At 40.4% G+C, this 16,199-nt stretch overlaps 1 protein-coding gene across 3 annotated transcripts in view; it reads right to left on the bottom strand.

Annotated features, from left to right (window-relative positions):
• TOP2B (DNA topoisomerase II beta) overlaps positions 1-15,845 on the bottom strand; it is a 68,559-nt gene extending 52,714 nt beyond the window's left edge. For 2 of the 3 annotated variants that reach the window (XM_068405537.1, XM_068405538.1), the window contains exon 1: positions 15,244-15,845. In XM_068405537.1, coding sequence (XP_068261638.1) covers positions 15,244-15,294 — 51 coding nt within the window. In that variant the 5' untranslated portion in view covers positions 15,295-15,845. The remainder of the gene's footprint in view (positions 1-15,243) is intronic. The other variant, XM_068405541.1, reaches the window with a different exon arrangement.
• Between the last annotated feature and the right edge of the window lie 354 nt (positions 15,846-16,199).

Genomic DNA, 16,199 nt, shown 5'->3' with positions numbered 1-16,199 from the left:
TAATATTTTTTCTTCCTGGTCAGTGATTATTGTTAAAAACAAAAAGGAAAAAAGCAGTCTTAGAGAACTTTAATTCTACAGGTTTTACATCACAAACACCTTTTCAGTATGCTCTACTCAAAACATTTAAGTTTCATTGTCATAGAGCAGGACAGATTGTATTTGTACAATCCTCCAAGTATAGTACATCTTCTGTATGCAAAAAATACTTGTTATAAACATTCAGAACTCATTTAACTTACACACTATTGAAACATAAGCATAAAAACAAAAGCCAGAAAGTATTCAACTACATAAATTAATGATGATGTGCAGAAGCCTTTTGGGCTGTGCTGTGCTCTGAAATGGAAGACCAACTCTGAATCCCTGTATCTTCATCTTGAATGGACATTTACAGAGTTCAAGTGATGTTTAGAACTCACCCAAAAAAGATAAAATCTTCTCCATGAAATCCATGACACAGATTTATGGACACAAACATCCTCCACAGTCTTCCTATTATGTTTTCCTTAATAATTAAAAACAAAAAAAAGTGCTTTCATCTGCTTCGTTTCTACTACTTAAAATATACTACTTAAATATAGCACGAAAGCCTTTTTTTTTTTTTCCCTCCAAACTGAGCAAGCACTAAATTGCAGTGTTGTTAAACTGACAATCTCTTCTGTATATTTTGGAATTGCCTCAAGAATGCCTTTTGTATTCTGTCCTGAACTTAAGATCTTCATATTGTTAGAGCTCCAATAACACTTCTCAAAACAGCACCAGCTGTTGTTTCATGAGAAAACCCCTAAAGAGAATTAACCAAGTGTCACAAAGGGCTTAAGTCTTCTGCTTTACAGTAAGACTATTTTTTTGTTTGTTTGTTAACAGGTTACCCAATTTTCAGGGTCTGCTTTGCAATCTTAATGTTGCCAATTTTTAATATTTTTTAGACACAGTGTTTAACTTTCCCAACATTCTTGTGACATTCAAGACTTTACAAATTCTTGATAGTCTTTCAGACTTTCTAACCCTCCAGACTACACATCCACATACATGTAAGTCAGCGAGATGACCATCCTTAAGTAGTTTGGAATGCTATAACCTATTGTTTATAGATGCGGTTACACTTCATACGGTGACTTCAGATGTAATGACCATCTTAGACACTCTTAACAAAGAGGCACAGCAGAGTGGTAACTGTATGGAAAAACATACTGATTCTCAGTAGATAGCAGTTGCGGCTCAGTTTACTACATCAAGACTATTGTGCATGCTATCATAACCATGTTTTATTACTGTAACTGCTTTCTCCAGTAGGATTGCAATGATTGCCGAGTTTCTCTTGTGGAGTTGTTTTTGATACAAATTTATCTAGTATTGTGTGAAAGCTACAGTCATTCTCTCCTTTTGAGATCTCAAGAGTCAGAACCCAAGTAGCCTTTAATAGATGACAGTTTGGCAACAAGACTTTTACTGTTTACCTTTGTCCTGGTTTCACTGGGATAGAATCATAGAATCAATTTTCTGTTCAGGAAAGATGCATTTTTGAGAAGACTGCAGCACCCGATATGGTGGGAACAAAGTTGATGATAAGACACTTTGGTTTTAGTTCGTGGCCAGCCATGGTATGCGGGTTTCCATAGTGATCAAGGCCATTAGCAGTTTCGAGTTAGCCAGGTGCTTAAGCTAGGAGAGGCAAAACCCAGGGCAGCTGACCCAGGCTGGCCAACAGCAGTATTCTATACCATAAACGTCACGCTCACTACAAATTGGAAAGCTTGCTGGGAACGGCACCTCTTTTCTCAATGGTCGCCATAACTGGAGGGTCTCGCCCACCATTCTGCTCCTGAGGCCTGTTATCCAGTTCGTTGTGACCGTCGCGCTTTCGCTGGAGCTGTAGTGCTCGCAGTGTTTGACATCTGGCATTCACTGCTGGGAGTATGCAGCTCGTGACCACTACATGGGCTGAGTATAACTGTATATTTTATATCAGCATTAGTATTAATATTGGTTTTCTTATTTTATTAAATCTGTTTCACCCAGGTTTAATCAACCCACTAGTCTCCTTTCCTTTTCCCAATTCCCTTTCTTGGCTCAGGAGGGGTCATTGGCTGATAGAACAGCTGGTTATCGTTTAGCCTCAGGTGCAGGCTGAACAGAAACAACCTTCAACTTAAGGACTCACATATTTGGTTTTGGCATTTTCTTTCTGCACATTTTGCTTTTTTTTCTTTCTTCTTACAGTCTCATCCATTGAAATTTCTGCATATGTGACATCCATATTATGCCAGAGATTTTTATTGCCTTTTTTTATGAAAACTGGGTCATGTCGTCTTCCTTTGCATTTCAAAATCGTGTTGAGTCACCACACTGAGTTTGGTTACTTATGCTGCAAACAGCTGTATTTCAACACACTAAATCTTAATACACTTTTGATCTGGACAGTTTGGCAGCCCCAGAAAAAAAGCTATTCCTATCTAAATAGACAATAAAATGTAAAGCTACAACAAAGAATGTAGGTTTCATCATTGGTTTCAATGTTGCCATAACTGTAACATACATCTTTAGTTTGACTCCTTACTTTAAGTAGAAACTCTACTTTTATTTAAGTAGCTGAATTTCACACCGTTGCAAGAAGTTGAAAATCCTGGGAAATGTTAATGTGTCTCTGCACTTACACAGACTTAATCCTGTGTTGGCCACTGTCGTCATCTCCTCCACACTGTAAACTATCTCCAAACAACATCAGAAAAAACAATGAAACAAAAAAAAACAAAATCTGGTTTTCTTCAGTCTGCCCATTCTTTCTTCCCCATATTAGGTGACAAAAAAGGGCTCATTTTCTAGATTGGCAGACAAGCATAAATGAACAGAGACATTAGTATGTGAACAAGAAGTTATCTTCACTTTGGCTTTGTCTTTTCTGCCTTAAACTCCTAAAACTACTACATGCAACAATTGTTCTCCTGGAAGGCAAATGCAGCCCTGCAACATAAGAACTTAGAAAAGCACATGCCATGTGTCCCACATTCCCTTAAATAAAGTGTAGGATAAGCACATTTAGTGCAACAAGACAGTAAATTTTGAATGTAATTAAGCTGTAAAACCTAGGGAGGTTAATTAAGTATGAAATCCAGGGATGTGGTAGATTTTCTACCACTTACAGTTCAAAACCAAACTACCTCTTCTGAGGAAGATATGCTATACCTCAAAAAAGTTTATAGATGCAATATGGTAATTACTAGGTAGTTCTATGGATAACATGCACTTGACTGTAGTGTGGTGTTATATATTGAATCATAGCGGCCTCTTCTTTCCTTAGAAAAATGGACGATGAATACATTGTTACCTAAACATTTTGCAATTTTCCCCAAAGAAAACTCTGGCAGAGAATACCTCCCACCAAGAAAACAAAACTGGAGGGAGTTTCGAAATAAACCACTCTCCTGCTGTGTTTAACAAATGGTTTGGCTCTCCTGCCAAGATAAAAAAACACAAAAGTAACAGTTCCCTGTTACCACAGCAAATTTCCATAGACCACTGTGTACCATTAGTGGCATGAACTAAATCTCTCTATCGTATCCTCCCCGAAGCTGATTGTAGGAAGGAGTTCCCAGTAAAGTCACCCAGAACTAGTCTCACTCCAGGGAGACTAACGTGTGTGTTTATTTTACACTCCTAAATTTTTTGTCTCCTGATTTGTACAATTTGCTCTGGACTCACATCACATAGAGTTTTATTATGATGATTCAGTTATAGAATAGCTTGAGGATGGTCAGATTTCCCCATTACAGAAAAATACAACAGTTAATTGCTGCTAAAATGGAAAAAATCCTTCTTTCTTCCCTCCTCCTCTGCTTCTCAGTTCCATATAGTGGAATCAAACTGACTCACAATAAGCCAGTTCAAGGAGCAAACAGAGCCTTCCCCCCATTTTTCATCAACTAGAAGCAATCAGTTGTCCGCTGGCTCATTTTCCTGAACAAGCTTGTTAGAGAATCAGACAAGTACTGGTGCAACAAAAAGAGCAGAAACATACAGCTAGGAGGATAAGGTTAAAACCCATACTTTTCAGCAGATATCATTAGATTGCTTAGTTGCACCATGAAACAACATTCTTAGAATTACATAGCTTCATCTTCCTATTGAATAGCTAGACAAAATAAAAGCATGATCATTCTTATTTTAGGATTATTAATGCACGATATAGTAGCACACTAGATTCAAATGAAAATTTAGGGATTTGCTTTCTCTGCAAGACTTTTCAAAAGTGAATACCACCACTTCTGTGCAAATATGTATGCTTACAATAATTACTTCTGACCAGAAAATTATGTATAATGTTTTAAATATGAATTCACTTACACTTTTATTAAGTTACTACAGCAACAGTTCTGCTTTATTTGGCCCAGGTTTGTATACAATCAGCAGTACATTCAGATCCTGATCTTTACTATTTTCTTTAAAAGCAAGTGTCTAACATCTGCCCATGCATGATGACAGTTTAACTGAATTTTACTGTCAAATTTAAGTGTCTGAAATTATTTAGTTGTCTATCCACTGACAAGTTCTATTCCAATACTAAATTTTGATACTGTTTACCCGATACCAAAAAGTACATCTGTGGATGCTTTGGTAACAAATTAATCTTTTAAAAATCTCTTTTTCCAGCCAAAATTCAGAGACAAGGAAGGAAAAAACCTGACTCTTATGGAAAAGAAATTTATTCATGCTAAAATTTAAGACAACTTAAGATAGTTTTCCTACAGATTCTTAGAACTGTGATCCTTGGAACCACTGAATGAAGCTATCTGGGCACTGAATGACCACATCTGTTTGGTCCACTGTTTCATCAGCCAACTCATACATAAGCCCTCTACTAGCCAAGAAATGAAAAAGTTAGAGGTACTGACATCAGAACTTTAGGTTACCAGCATCTGGCAGCACCTCTGTCACTCAGTGTTTCCCATATCCTTGCCCTTTTTAATGCTTTACTGCATCACCAGTTTGAGTGCTGTGAAAGTATTCTAGACTCTCAGCACATTTACATTTCCCAATTGCAAAGATTACTTTGAACGTGAACAACAAAACCAGATAGATCCTTCTGACAAACAAAATCTTTGAAACCCATTCAGGCTGTATGTCAAATATCACATTCCTAGAACACCACTGTGATCTTTCCTTCTAGATCCTATGGGTTCTACAGCCACCTGAACCCATATTGTACTGCAAGGTATACTTACTTTGCTGAACTATCTTCAGATTAATAAACTAACTGTAGATAAAGCTCCAGGCATGAGCAAGACAACATCCAAGACATTCATGCTGCAGGAGAATACAGAGAGAGCAAATCAAACAGGCTGGTTTTTCAGCTCATGTTAACTGGCACAGTAACACGCAACAGGAGTCAAGTTGCAATACACTGGAAGAAGTGACTGAACCCACACGTGAAGGTTTCATTCGGCACAACACCTAAAGCCCAGTCTTTTCTATTCAGCTTAAGGATTACTAGTCATGTTACATTAGTGATAGAGGAGAGCTCAAACATCACTTAGAGGTTACTTATTCCACTGCAGTCTTCAACAGGAAGCAATTCTCCACTGTACAACAGAACCAAATTTTTGAATTCTCATGAATGTAACAGCTATCAGTATATTAGGATTGGTATACCTTTATGTTACCTGCATGTCTACCTTGCATTGAAATACTAAACACCTTGACTGTGATCCTTGATGTTTTTGCACTTCTAACATATGGTAATCTAAAAAGGAATGCACTATGATTAGTAGTAACCATTAAAAGTCTGCTCCCTAGAATCTTCAACAGAAAAGCAATAGCAACATATTTATTTAACACAAGGTACAACACAAATGGAAATTAATGAGTTTTTCTCTTTCTAAAAACTGTCCCAAACATAGAACAAACTCTAAAAGTTTATGAATAATGATCACATTGCTTCCTCTCAAATACCAGAGGTTTGCTCCACAATAACATATGCATCTGCTTTTTATTATTAGAAATGCCTATGCTAACACAGCCATATTTTCTGGCATTCTATATTTTCAAAGTCTATTCTTTTCTGTCATGTTACAGTAAACATGCTCTTTAAAAAAGTAGCTTGAGTTCAATTGCTCAGCTCTTACTATGCAACATCTACTGTTCCTCTGGAGATTTTACAAATCTTGAAATGTTTTACAAGTCTCATAAATATACTACTTATTCTAGTCTCAATCCCGTAGTAAACTTCATGAGAAAGGAACGCACATTTGGTGTTCCAGACATTTACAGCAATTCAGAACAAGGAAAACAGAGGCAGCAACAAGTCAGAAAATCTTGAGCACTGTTCCAAAACTCCCCCTTCCTCAGCCATTCATCCTCCTACAGCAACATTCCTACAGAAGTTAAGAAAAGCCTTTCAGGATTGCTCATCAAAAATGCTGGCAATCTTTAAGATCATCAAAACTCTAGCCTTTAATTTGCAATTTAAGAGTTGCATCTTGGCAGGCAGAAGAATTCACCCCTCCATAAAAAGTACCACATAAAAGACTCATAAAATAATTTCAAGCATATTTTGAGATTTTTAAGTCATTCAGCATTTTCATCATCTTTCGGTTACCTGACGCGTGTGTTTATCACTCAATTGGCAAAGAAGAAAGTTGGATCGAATGCACCGTCAGTAAGTTTGCAGATGACACCAAGTTGGGTGGGAGTGTTGATCTGCTTGAGGGTAGGAAGGCTCTACAGAGGGACCTTGACAGGCTGGATCGATGGGCCAAGGCCAACTGTATGAGGTTCAACAAGGCTAAGTGTCAGGTCCTGCACTTGTATCAAAACAATCCCATGCACCACTGCAGGCTTGGGGAAGAGTGGCTGGAAAGCTGCCTGGCGGAAAAGGACCTGGAGGTGTTGATCGATGGCTGGCTGAATACGAGCCAGCAGTGTGCCCAGGTGGCCAAGGCGGCCAACAGCATTCTGGCTTGTATCAGGAATAGCGTGGCCAGCAGCACTAGGGAAGTGATCCGTCCCCCTGTACTTGGCACTGGTGAGGCCGCACCTCGAATACTGTGTTCAGTTTTAGGCCCCTTACTACAAGGAAGACATCGAGGTGCTGTAGAGACTCCAAGAAGGGCAACGAAACTGGTGAAGGGTCTGGAGAACAAGTCTTATGAGGAGCAGCTGAGGGAACTGGGGTTGTTTAGCCTGGAGAAAAGGAGGCTGAGGGGACACCTTACTGCTGTCTACAACTACCTGAAAGGAGGTTGTAGCGAGGTGGGTGTTAGTCACTTCTCCCAGGTAACAAGCGATAGGATGAGAGGAAATGGCCTCAAGTTGTGCCATGGAAGGTTTAGATTGGATATTAGGAAAAATTTCTCCACAGAAAGGGTTATCAAGCATTGGAAGAGGCTGCCCAGGGAAGTGGTGGAGTGACCATCCCTGGAGGTATTTAAAAGACGAGTAGATGTGGTGCTTAGGGATATGGTTAGTGGTTGACTTGGTAGTGTTAGGTTAATGGTTGGACTCGATGATCTTAAAGGTCCCTTCCAGCCAAAACGATTCTGTGATTCTGAAAGATTTAACTAGTATCAGGAAGGGCAGGTTAACATAATACAACTTCAGGTTTGCTTTCTTTCAAGTACTTGGACCGCCTCCCTCCCTCTCCACCAGCAAATCCAGGCAAGGAACTCCTCCCCCCCTCCCCCAGCTGATTTCTCACATTCTTATACAGGCTTTTATTTGTGCATTTAAGAAAAATCCTCTCCCAGGTATGCTTAATAACAAAATAGAATAACTGCCTCACTTTTTGCAACTGCTTTCCTCCTAGCAACTTGCCTCCATTTTACTCCAAGGTTGTGACATAATATTTCAAAGTTTTCATGACAATACTGTAATACGACAGTGGTGGAAAAGACTAAGTTAGCATCACTAAACAGTGTATGACGAAAAACACCGCCTCAGCCAACACAGAGCTCTGTGTTGATGCACAGAAGCAATAGCCTGAATGACTGCATGCTCTAGAACATTCCTTATATCAGCTGATGTAAGATGGTGTTATTTTTCCCCAGACACTTTGGCATTCTTGTATCTTTATATCATGGTACACAACTACCAATGGAAAAAAAGCACAAGACTGAAGTGTTCGTATACTACTACACTATCTTCCCTAAAAAGTAAAAATACCCCAGTGCTACTAGAGATTGGACAGCTGCTTTCCAATATCTCCAGTGAAGCTCACATCACCAATTTCTCACAGGTAAAGATGCTCTGCTTCAGGGATGACCCCAGAATTCCAACTGCTCTTATAGAAACATTACATATCAAGTTATCTGGTTGCAAGAACTCCCCCCCACCACTTTATCTCAGCTTCTTTGGATTTATAAGAAAAAAACCTTTTCAATGCTATCTTATAGCTCCTGCAATTTTGTCATGATGAGACAATATTGTTCCTTGCTCTCTCCTTGAAGATTCCTTCACAGATTGAGAAAGCTGGTGTGTGAGTTTTGGCATCTCAGTAACGCAAACGTTTGTCCAGTTTTCATACACCTGTTCTTCTTGCAACTGTTCAATGCCTTAAAGAAGGAACAGGAAGCCTCAGTCTAACCAGGCCCACTCATTCACTAAAACAAGAGTAAAACCAGTCAGTATCTCTTCCAGACACACAGCTTCCATGAAAGGACTGCTTAATACCTCAATTGGAATACTACCTCACAAATCTGGAAAAACACACATAATAGATTAAGCAATTTAATCTTATTTTACACCTCTTTCTTTTTCCTCCAAGGTAGCTTTTTAAATTATGTCCAACAAACGAAAATATAGACCTGATATTTAGATCTGAACCTTTTAAACATGTTCTAACTCAAGCAGCTTTTACACTAACTTTCCTAATGTCCTTTTTTCGTACTTGTGGGGAAAAAAAAAAACAAACCAAAAACAAACAGAATTGCTTAGATACGTATAGTGTAACAAATACACAGATTTATCATTCTAACAAAATTAAAAATTAAAACTAGTACTTTAATTTACTTTCAGTGGCAAATTGTATTTATATGTAAACTGGAACTGCATTTAGATGCAGACAGCATTTTAAAATAGCTGTATTAAATGAAACTAGATGAGCTGATATAACAAAAAAAGTTTAACAACACGCACTTCAAAACATAACTTAAAAGGACTCAGTTCATAAGAGTAAAAGCATTTGCAATCATACTGAAGTTTTAAAACTGGCAGATCTGATCCTCACTTATTGGGGAGGGGAGGAATCTTTCCCTGCTTTTCACACCAACCTTTTGAGTACCTGCTGCTGAACTACCTGAAGAAAATGGCAAGGAAACATTTTTTGAACAAAAATTATTATTACTATGAGCTGGTCTATCACTTTGCTTCTGAGGAACACTTTTCTCCTATGTTTATAAGAACAACAAACGTTTTGTATGTTTAATCTTGACACCTTCATTGGTCACTAGAACTTAAATTATATTTTAAATTTTAGTATTTATTTTCAAAGTTCTGTAAAAACATTTTACATGCCTTGACTTAATAGTTAATTTAAATGTGGGATATTAGCATTAAAATACATTCTTCCAAAATACTTGGGTTTCACTACATGTACCTGAGAGGACACCTCTAGGTCTCCAAGCATACAATTTTCAAAACAGGTTTCTTAGCACAGTTATCCACATTTGGAGCTACATATTTTTGCTCAATCTGCTTCTGAAAATTTTCAAACCACCTATATAGTGGAGAATAATGTTTTCTTTGTGGGTGACTTGCAAGAAATGTCCTATTTTAAATGAGGAAAATTAAGTTTTCTGTACCAGTTTTCATTCAGGTTCTCTCTATATAATCTATAATATATATATAAACCCCACTCCTGGGCATGGAATCACTCATATCCATCAGCTATGAATCGCATGTGCTGCTTTTAATTAATTGAAATGTAAATATGCATTGGAAAACTGCTTTTGCATATAGACACACAAGACAGTTTGCGTGCAAGGTAAAAATCTACTTCTGGAAAAGAGAGTCTATGAAAACAAAATACTATATTTAAACCATATTTTTTTTCAAACCTAAACTGCCTACCTTATACTACTTAGATACTCTTTCATTTGGAAAGGTTAACTGTCCAAATAAAGTAATTCCTTATGTAACCTTTAATACAGCATAGATAGCTTAGAAATTAAATGTATACACACACAAATCTAGACAGATAGAACATTAACAGAGGACACGTGCTTGAATGTACACCTTCTCCACCAAACACCTAAAGTAATCTCCCATGTATTTGTTTACATCAATCCCGCCCCGCCCCCAAGACATACATTCCTCCCTAGAGTTCATTACAATTTAGTTCCCCACTTCTATGCTTCAGCATTCTTTCACCTACACTAGAACAAGTTTTCCTCCCAGCTCAGAATACACAAGGTGAAGATGCATGTTATTAAGCTGCAATACTGGCTCAGTTTCAGTCAAAGGGGTAGCCTTGATCTTGTTCCATCACCAAGTCTCTACCTGATATCATCTCTATCACTTCTTTGACCCTGCATTAGACCCCAGGTCTCTAACAAGCAGAAGACTGGACCAGTAAGAAGATGACAAAAGTATTTCACTGGATGGTGGCATGGAGGATACAGGATAAGAGGTAACAACTTTCTTTTGGCAGGCAAGCCATAACATCTAATGAATCCCTCTTCAGGACTATTGTGTCTGACTAGCCAAATTGAGCCACAAACATTTCCCTCGAGTGCTAGAATATTCAAGAGAGTCATCACATCTCTTTGCAACACTGCTTCCTTAAGAGCACCAGAATCACAAATTCAACAAGAGCAAGAAGGAATGCTGCTTCCCCTCAACTGTTGATGTAGTACATAGCTCCAAAGCCTACAAAATGCATTAGGTTTAATAAAAGTAAATAGTAACACATGGGGGCACCTATTTCAGGTCTGACGTACCTTCCATTGTATAACAGTAAAATAAAAAAAAAAAAAAAAAAGGAGGGGAGGGCACACAAGGCACAAAAAACTCCCCAGTTCTCTGGTCAACATAATAGCAAAAGAAAAGACAGATGCTTATAAAAAGCAAGAGAGGAGCACCGAAACAAGACTTGGCAACAATGTAGGACTTTTTTTTTTTTTTTTTCCTCTAGCAGAAGAAAGATAAGATAGTAACTAGCAGTATATGCAATAACTGTTACATTTATGACAACTGTGTTCTAGGCCTAGCTTCAGCCAGCAAAGAAACAGAAGGTCTGATCCAGATAAAGAAATGGAAAGAACAGAAAGCCAATCCTAAGCTTTAACCTGGGTCTAGAAAGGCAACTAAAGCAGTTTAGAGGATTCAGGGGTAGGAACTTCAACCACCTACTCCTGCTTTTGGAACTAATAAAGTGGTAATAAGCAGTAATAAAAAGAATAAAGAAGAACTATTTACACTTGGTTCACCTCTAGGACAGTATGTTTATTTTTAAAAAGTGAAGATTTGATTAGGATTTGGTCATATTACTAGTCCTATTTGCTTAACTGTTTGTACTTCAGGCAGGCAGAATCCTGCCAGCTTACAGGAATAGACTCATGATAGACAGTAACATACTACAATTCTTGGGCGCCCTGTCGTATCCAGACACTCTTCCTCCAAGCACTGTACTGACAGAAGAAGGGAACTCCTGTCTTGCTCCTGCCCAAAAGCTCCTGCTCCCAAATCAGAGTAATGGATGAAGCTCAGTACACAGCAACAGTGGGCAGATCCTCAGTGCAGGAGAGACCCTGTTCAGACTTCAGACGCAAAAAACTTACCCATAAAGTTAGAAACTACCTAGTGAAGAATCCGTAACGAGTGAATTATGGCATATCACTGGAAACTATCAGACATTATTCACTTTAAGGTAGCATTTCTTAGAACTGAAACCTGTCCCTTTCACAAAGGGCAGGAAAATGGAAATGGTTTTCAAAGTCTTAAATTATTATCAGGAGTCTCAGCTTTCATTTCTCAGGCTCATGTAGCTCTTGGGGTCGAAGAGAAAGCCTTGAAAACATCGACAGAAGTAACTGATGAAGTATTGCTTGTTTCAAACACTCTTCAAGAGCTCCGTGGGCATTACCATTGTACCAGAACCAACAACTTCACAGCATTACTTGCAATGACTTCACTTTCACTATACAAGGCATATTTATTTTTTAAAAATATACTATTACTGTATTAATATGACAGTTCATTTTCTGTAGTCCCTGAACACACAGAAAGGCTGAAGAACTACTACTTTTGTTCAAAGTAAGTTTTTCTAGCATTAGAAAATGCCATTATGTTTCCCCAATGAAAACTCCTCTAGATACAAATACATGCTTTTGTAACTAACTCTTAATACAACTTAACATCTTTGTGGGCAACCCTTGAAAGTCATCCACCACAAGTAATTAATACCAATCTATTGGTCAAAACACCTCTACCAACTACTACAGTGGGGAGCTGCAATTGGATTTAAAAAATAGCAGCAACCAGACAACAAAGTGCTCCTCAAAAAATAACTAGTACATTTGATAAATCAGACGTCATCTTGGTTTATTTTCAGTTATACAATGCTAAATGATTTTCCCAATAAATATTTTAAAATAGTATACTCTCTTGTGTCCCCATCCCTGGTAATTGTGCCTACTTAACAGCTAACCATTTCTAGTTACATTTCTTTAAGTTCTGTTACAGGTAGCTGAAAACACAGATGACTTGCTGTTTGTTTCCAGGAACATTTAATTCATCTTGTTGTTAAAGTAAAAGTACGTATCATCTGATGCTTGCGTGGTGTTCTCATTATGAAACTCACTCTAAGGTAAATTCTCTACTGCATGAAGGACGCTTCCTTTTTCATAACCGCATGCAATTCTTTCCTAGGTAGTTGAACCGATCGATGAAGGAGCATGCTGGTTACATCACAACCAAAGCTAAAGTTATACATACAACTCTTTACTAAAATGTGAGGACCAGGTTACACATATAGGATTTGCTAGTTTGAAACATAAATTAACATCCCACTAAGTTTTATATGTTTCCTCATCTTCAGAACTTGACTTACTTCTGTTACCCTTCAATTGTTTAACTCATGGTCTTAAAAAGAAACCACTAACAATACAAAATACATTACTCGGAAAGTAAGCATCCTAGTGGTTTCAACACACCAATAAAAAGTCTAAAAAAAAAATTAAGGTTGTTTCAAAACAACTTACAACCAAATAGCTGCATACCCAGCAGATATATGGCAGGCAGATTAAAACCAAATGGCTGAAACTAGTACCGTCCCTAGCTCTGTACCTCTAATCCTCAAGGCCAGCATATGATACCTTCTCATGAACCATTGCCTGAACCAACATTTTCTTTGGCCTGGCACACTAAACCAATTGCTAGCCACTGCCCCATCCATTTTGGTGCCACAACAATATTGCTCTTTTGTATGCCAGTGTTCTACAGCTGACATCGAACAGGTCTGGCTTAAGGAACTGGCTCAGAAGTCCTATCTTCGGAATTTAAAATACATGTGAGAGAAAGAAAAAACATCCTACTGTTTTCTGAAAAAAAGCCAACAGAGTTTTAACTAAAATCTGATTATTTCCCTAGAACTACTCTGAGATGACAAAAACACTTTAATTTTTACTGCTTTTAGAGAAGGAAAAGTTTGATTACTTCCAGTTGTAGGAAACTGTTGACTCGCCATACTTTCACCCCCATTACATTTAAGAACGTGTTATATTTAAAATGACTACTCAGTGATTTTCACACTTCATTCTGCAGTTTTCTACATGAGCTGTAAAACTTCCAATTACTTGGTCCAACCTAGCCTGTAAAAATGTTAATTCTGAAGAGCTATCCAAAGACCATACTTGATAAAGATCACATACTGTTGCAGGAAGGAAAGGAGAATAACTTTAGCTTCTCTACTTAGGCTGTTCCCGTATCTAAACTGTCTAATTTCAAGTGGCACACCCAGAAACTTGCTCATTTTTATATACCTTTTCATGCTGCCAGCTTCTTAAAATGAATAAGAGAATTACCAACATAAAATGCAGTAATTAGAGCCACATAAATAGTCCACCATCAGAATACAGAGGATTTGTTCACCCCAATAATGCTATTCACATAATTTTCCAACAGCTCAAAGATGCAGAAAGATACAAAAAAAGAACAAGTTTGCTATTATTCTCTTTAACAAGACTTCTTAAAAGTTCCTAACTCTGTAAAGCATATGCATCTGATTAAAGATGCAGCTACCTCACCATCTATCCACAAAGATATACTGTCTTCTGCTTAAACATTAAAGAAGTTACCCTCTTTTGAACCCTACGCTGAGCAAGAGAAAGGCAGGGAAGTTATTGATTGGCTGAACCAGACACCTTCAGGTCATCTTTGCTCCTCCTTCCCCTGGTCTTACCAAAGCTGGAGAGCATCCACTATTACTACAGATGAGGAGAGCATCCCTCTGCGTTTTGAGTCAGGGCTAAAACTCTCAAAGGACTTTAAAATGGCTCAAAATGATTGACCAGTTCTAGAGTCAGCTATCACCTGCACCCTCTCATATATTATTACTTCTGACCAATCCATGAAAAGCAGTAAAAAAATCGCAAAAACCCTTCTTGGCCCTGTTACAGAGTTACAACTTTTGGAAGATAATTAAGTTTAATTCCAAGATACAATAGCAAGCACACAGCCCCAGTTCCCTGAATGCCTCTGAAAGCCTCTTCGTTACCCACCTCTGAAACTTACGAACTTCAGGTATTGTCTTTTCAGACAGCTGGGAAAGAAGTAGAGATCAACACGTAGCCCGCAAAGACTTTGCTCTCTAGCATCAAGAGGCAGTAACTGCGACTTTTACGGGACGACAGACAGCCCACATCTCATTTTGGAGGTCACTAACTTCAAAACAGTCCTACTGACCTATCCACTCCTCCCAAGGCAGGAGGCTCCTTCCTACCTGTTTGCTCCACAGACTAACCTTTTCCCTACAGTCCCGAGCACCCTGACGAGCCCCCCACGGATGCAACCTCTCCTCCCGCTAACGCCCAGCCCCAGCCCAAGCCCTGTCTTCTCCCTCTCCCTGCGCCCCGGACCCCTCCACCGAGGGGCTCTACAGCGCTTCCCCTTTCATGCCAGCTGTCAGTTTCTTCTCCTTTAGAAGCCAGCCCTCGCTCTTTTCACACACACACACACACGGGACGCAAAAAGAAATAACAATTAAAAAAAAAAAGCTTACAAACAACAAAAAGCAACCCCACAACTTACCACCCACGTCAGTCCCCCGCTGCCGCCGCCGCCTCCTCCAGACTTTGCCATTTTCTGCCCGTTTCTCCTCCGCCGAAGCGAGGGCGCAAGGAGGCAACCGAGAGGGCCGGCGCCGACACCGAGCCTCGCAGCGCTGCACGGCGCGCCCGCCCTTCGCGCTTCGCTCCGGCCCTCAGGCGCCGCGCGGGCCCGGGAGCCGCCGCCGGCCCTTGCCCGCCCTCACGCACGCACAGATACCCCGACACCGAGAGCTCCCCACCCTCTTCGGCCCGCCTTCTAGTTCATGCTGGGGAGCGCAGCTGAGGCGAAGGAAAATAATCCGCCGGGGTGGGCGAGGGCTCCCGTAAGCCGCCCGCAGCCCCGCGAGGGAAGGAAAGCGCCCGGCGGCGAAGGGCCGAGGAAGGAAGAACGGCAGCCAAGGGGCCGCGCCGTCCGCACAAAAGCGCCTTTCCGCCGCCCGCGCTCAAACTCGAGGCCGGGAGGCAGCGAGCGGGCGGGCGGGCCCAGCCGGGCCTGCGGCTCCCGCTAGTTTAAAGGGACTGCCAGTCCCTTTACTTCACGGCGGCGGCAACAACGGCCGCCGTAGCGCTGCCTCCCTCCTCTTCTTCTCCCCCTCACCCCCGGGCCCTCCCTCCCGCAGCCACAAAGGCCCGGAAAATAGATTAATAGTAAAATCTCCCCCTTCGTCCCCTCCCCCGCCCGCGCCTTCCCTCCCCGCGAGTGCCCGCGCAGCCCCCGCCCCCCTCACACGCACGCACGCACGCACGCACGCACCGCCCGCCGACACCCGCAGCTGGCCCAGCCCTCCTTCCCCTCCTCTTTCCGCCCCGTTCCGGTGCCCGGTGCCGCTCCCCCGCCTCCCCGCCCCAAACCGCTGATCGCCGGGATCCCGCGCTCAGACAATAACTGCGCTGCCCCAGTCCGGCATCCGCGTCGCGGCCGCCTCCGAACGCAAG

Source organism: Nyctibius grandis, chromosome 7, assembly GCF_013368605.1.
Source record: "Nyctibius grandis isolate bNycGra1 chromosome 7, bNycGra1.pri, whole genome shotgun sequence".
Classification (NCBI taxonomy): domain Eukaryota; kingdom Metazoa; phylum Chordata; class Aves; order Nyctibiiformes; family Nyctibiidae; genus Nyctibius; species Nyctibius grandis.
Note: the sequence above shows the minus strand (reverse complement) of the source record. Positions and strands in the feature narration are given on the sequence as shown.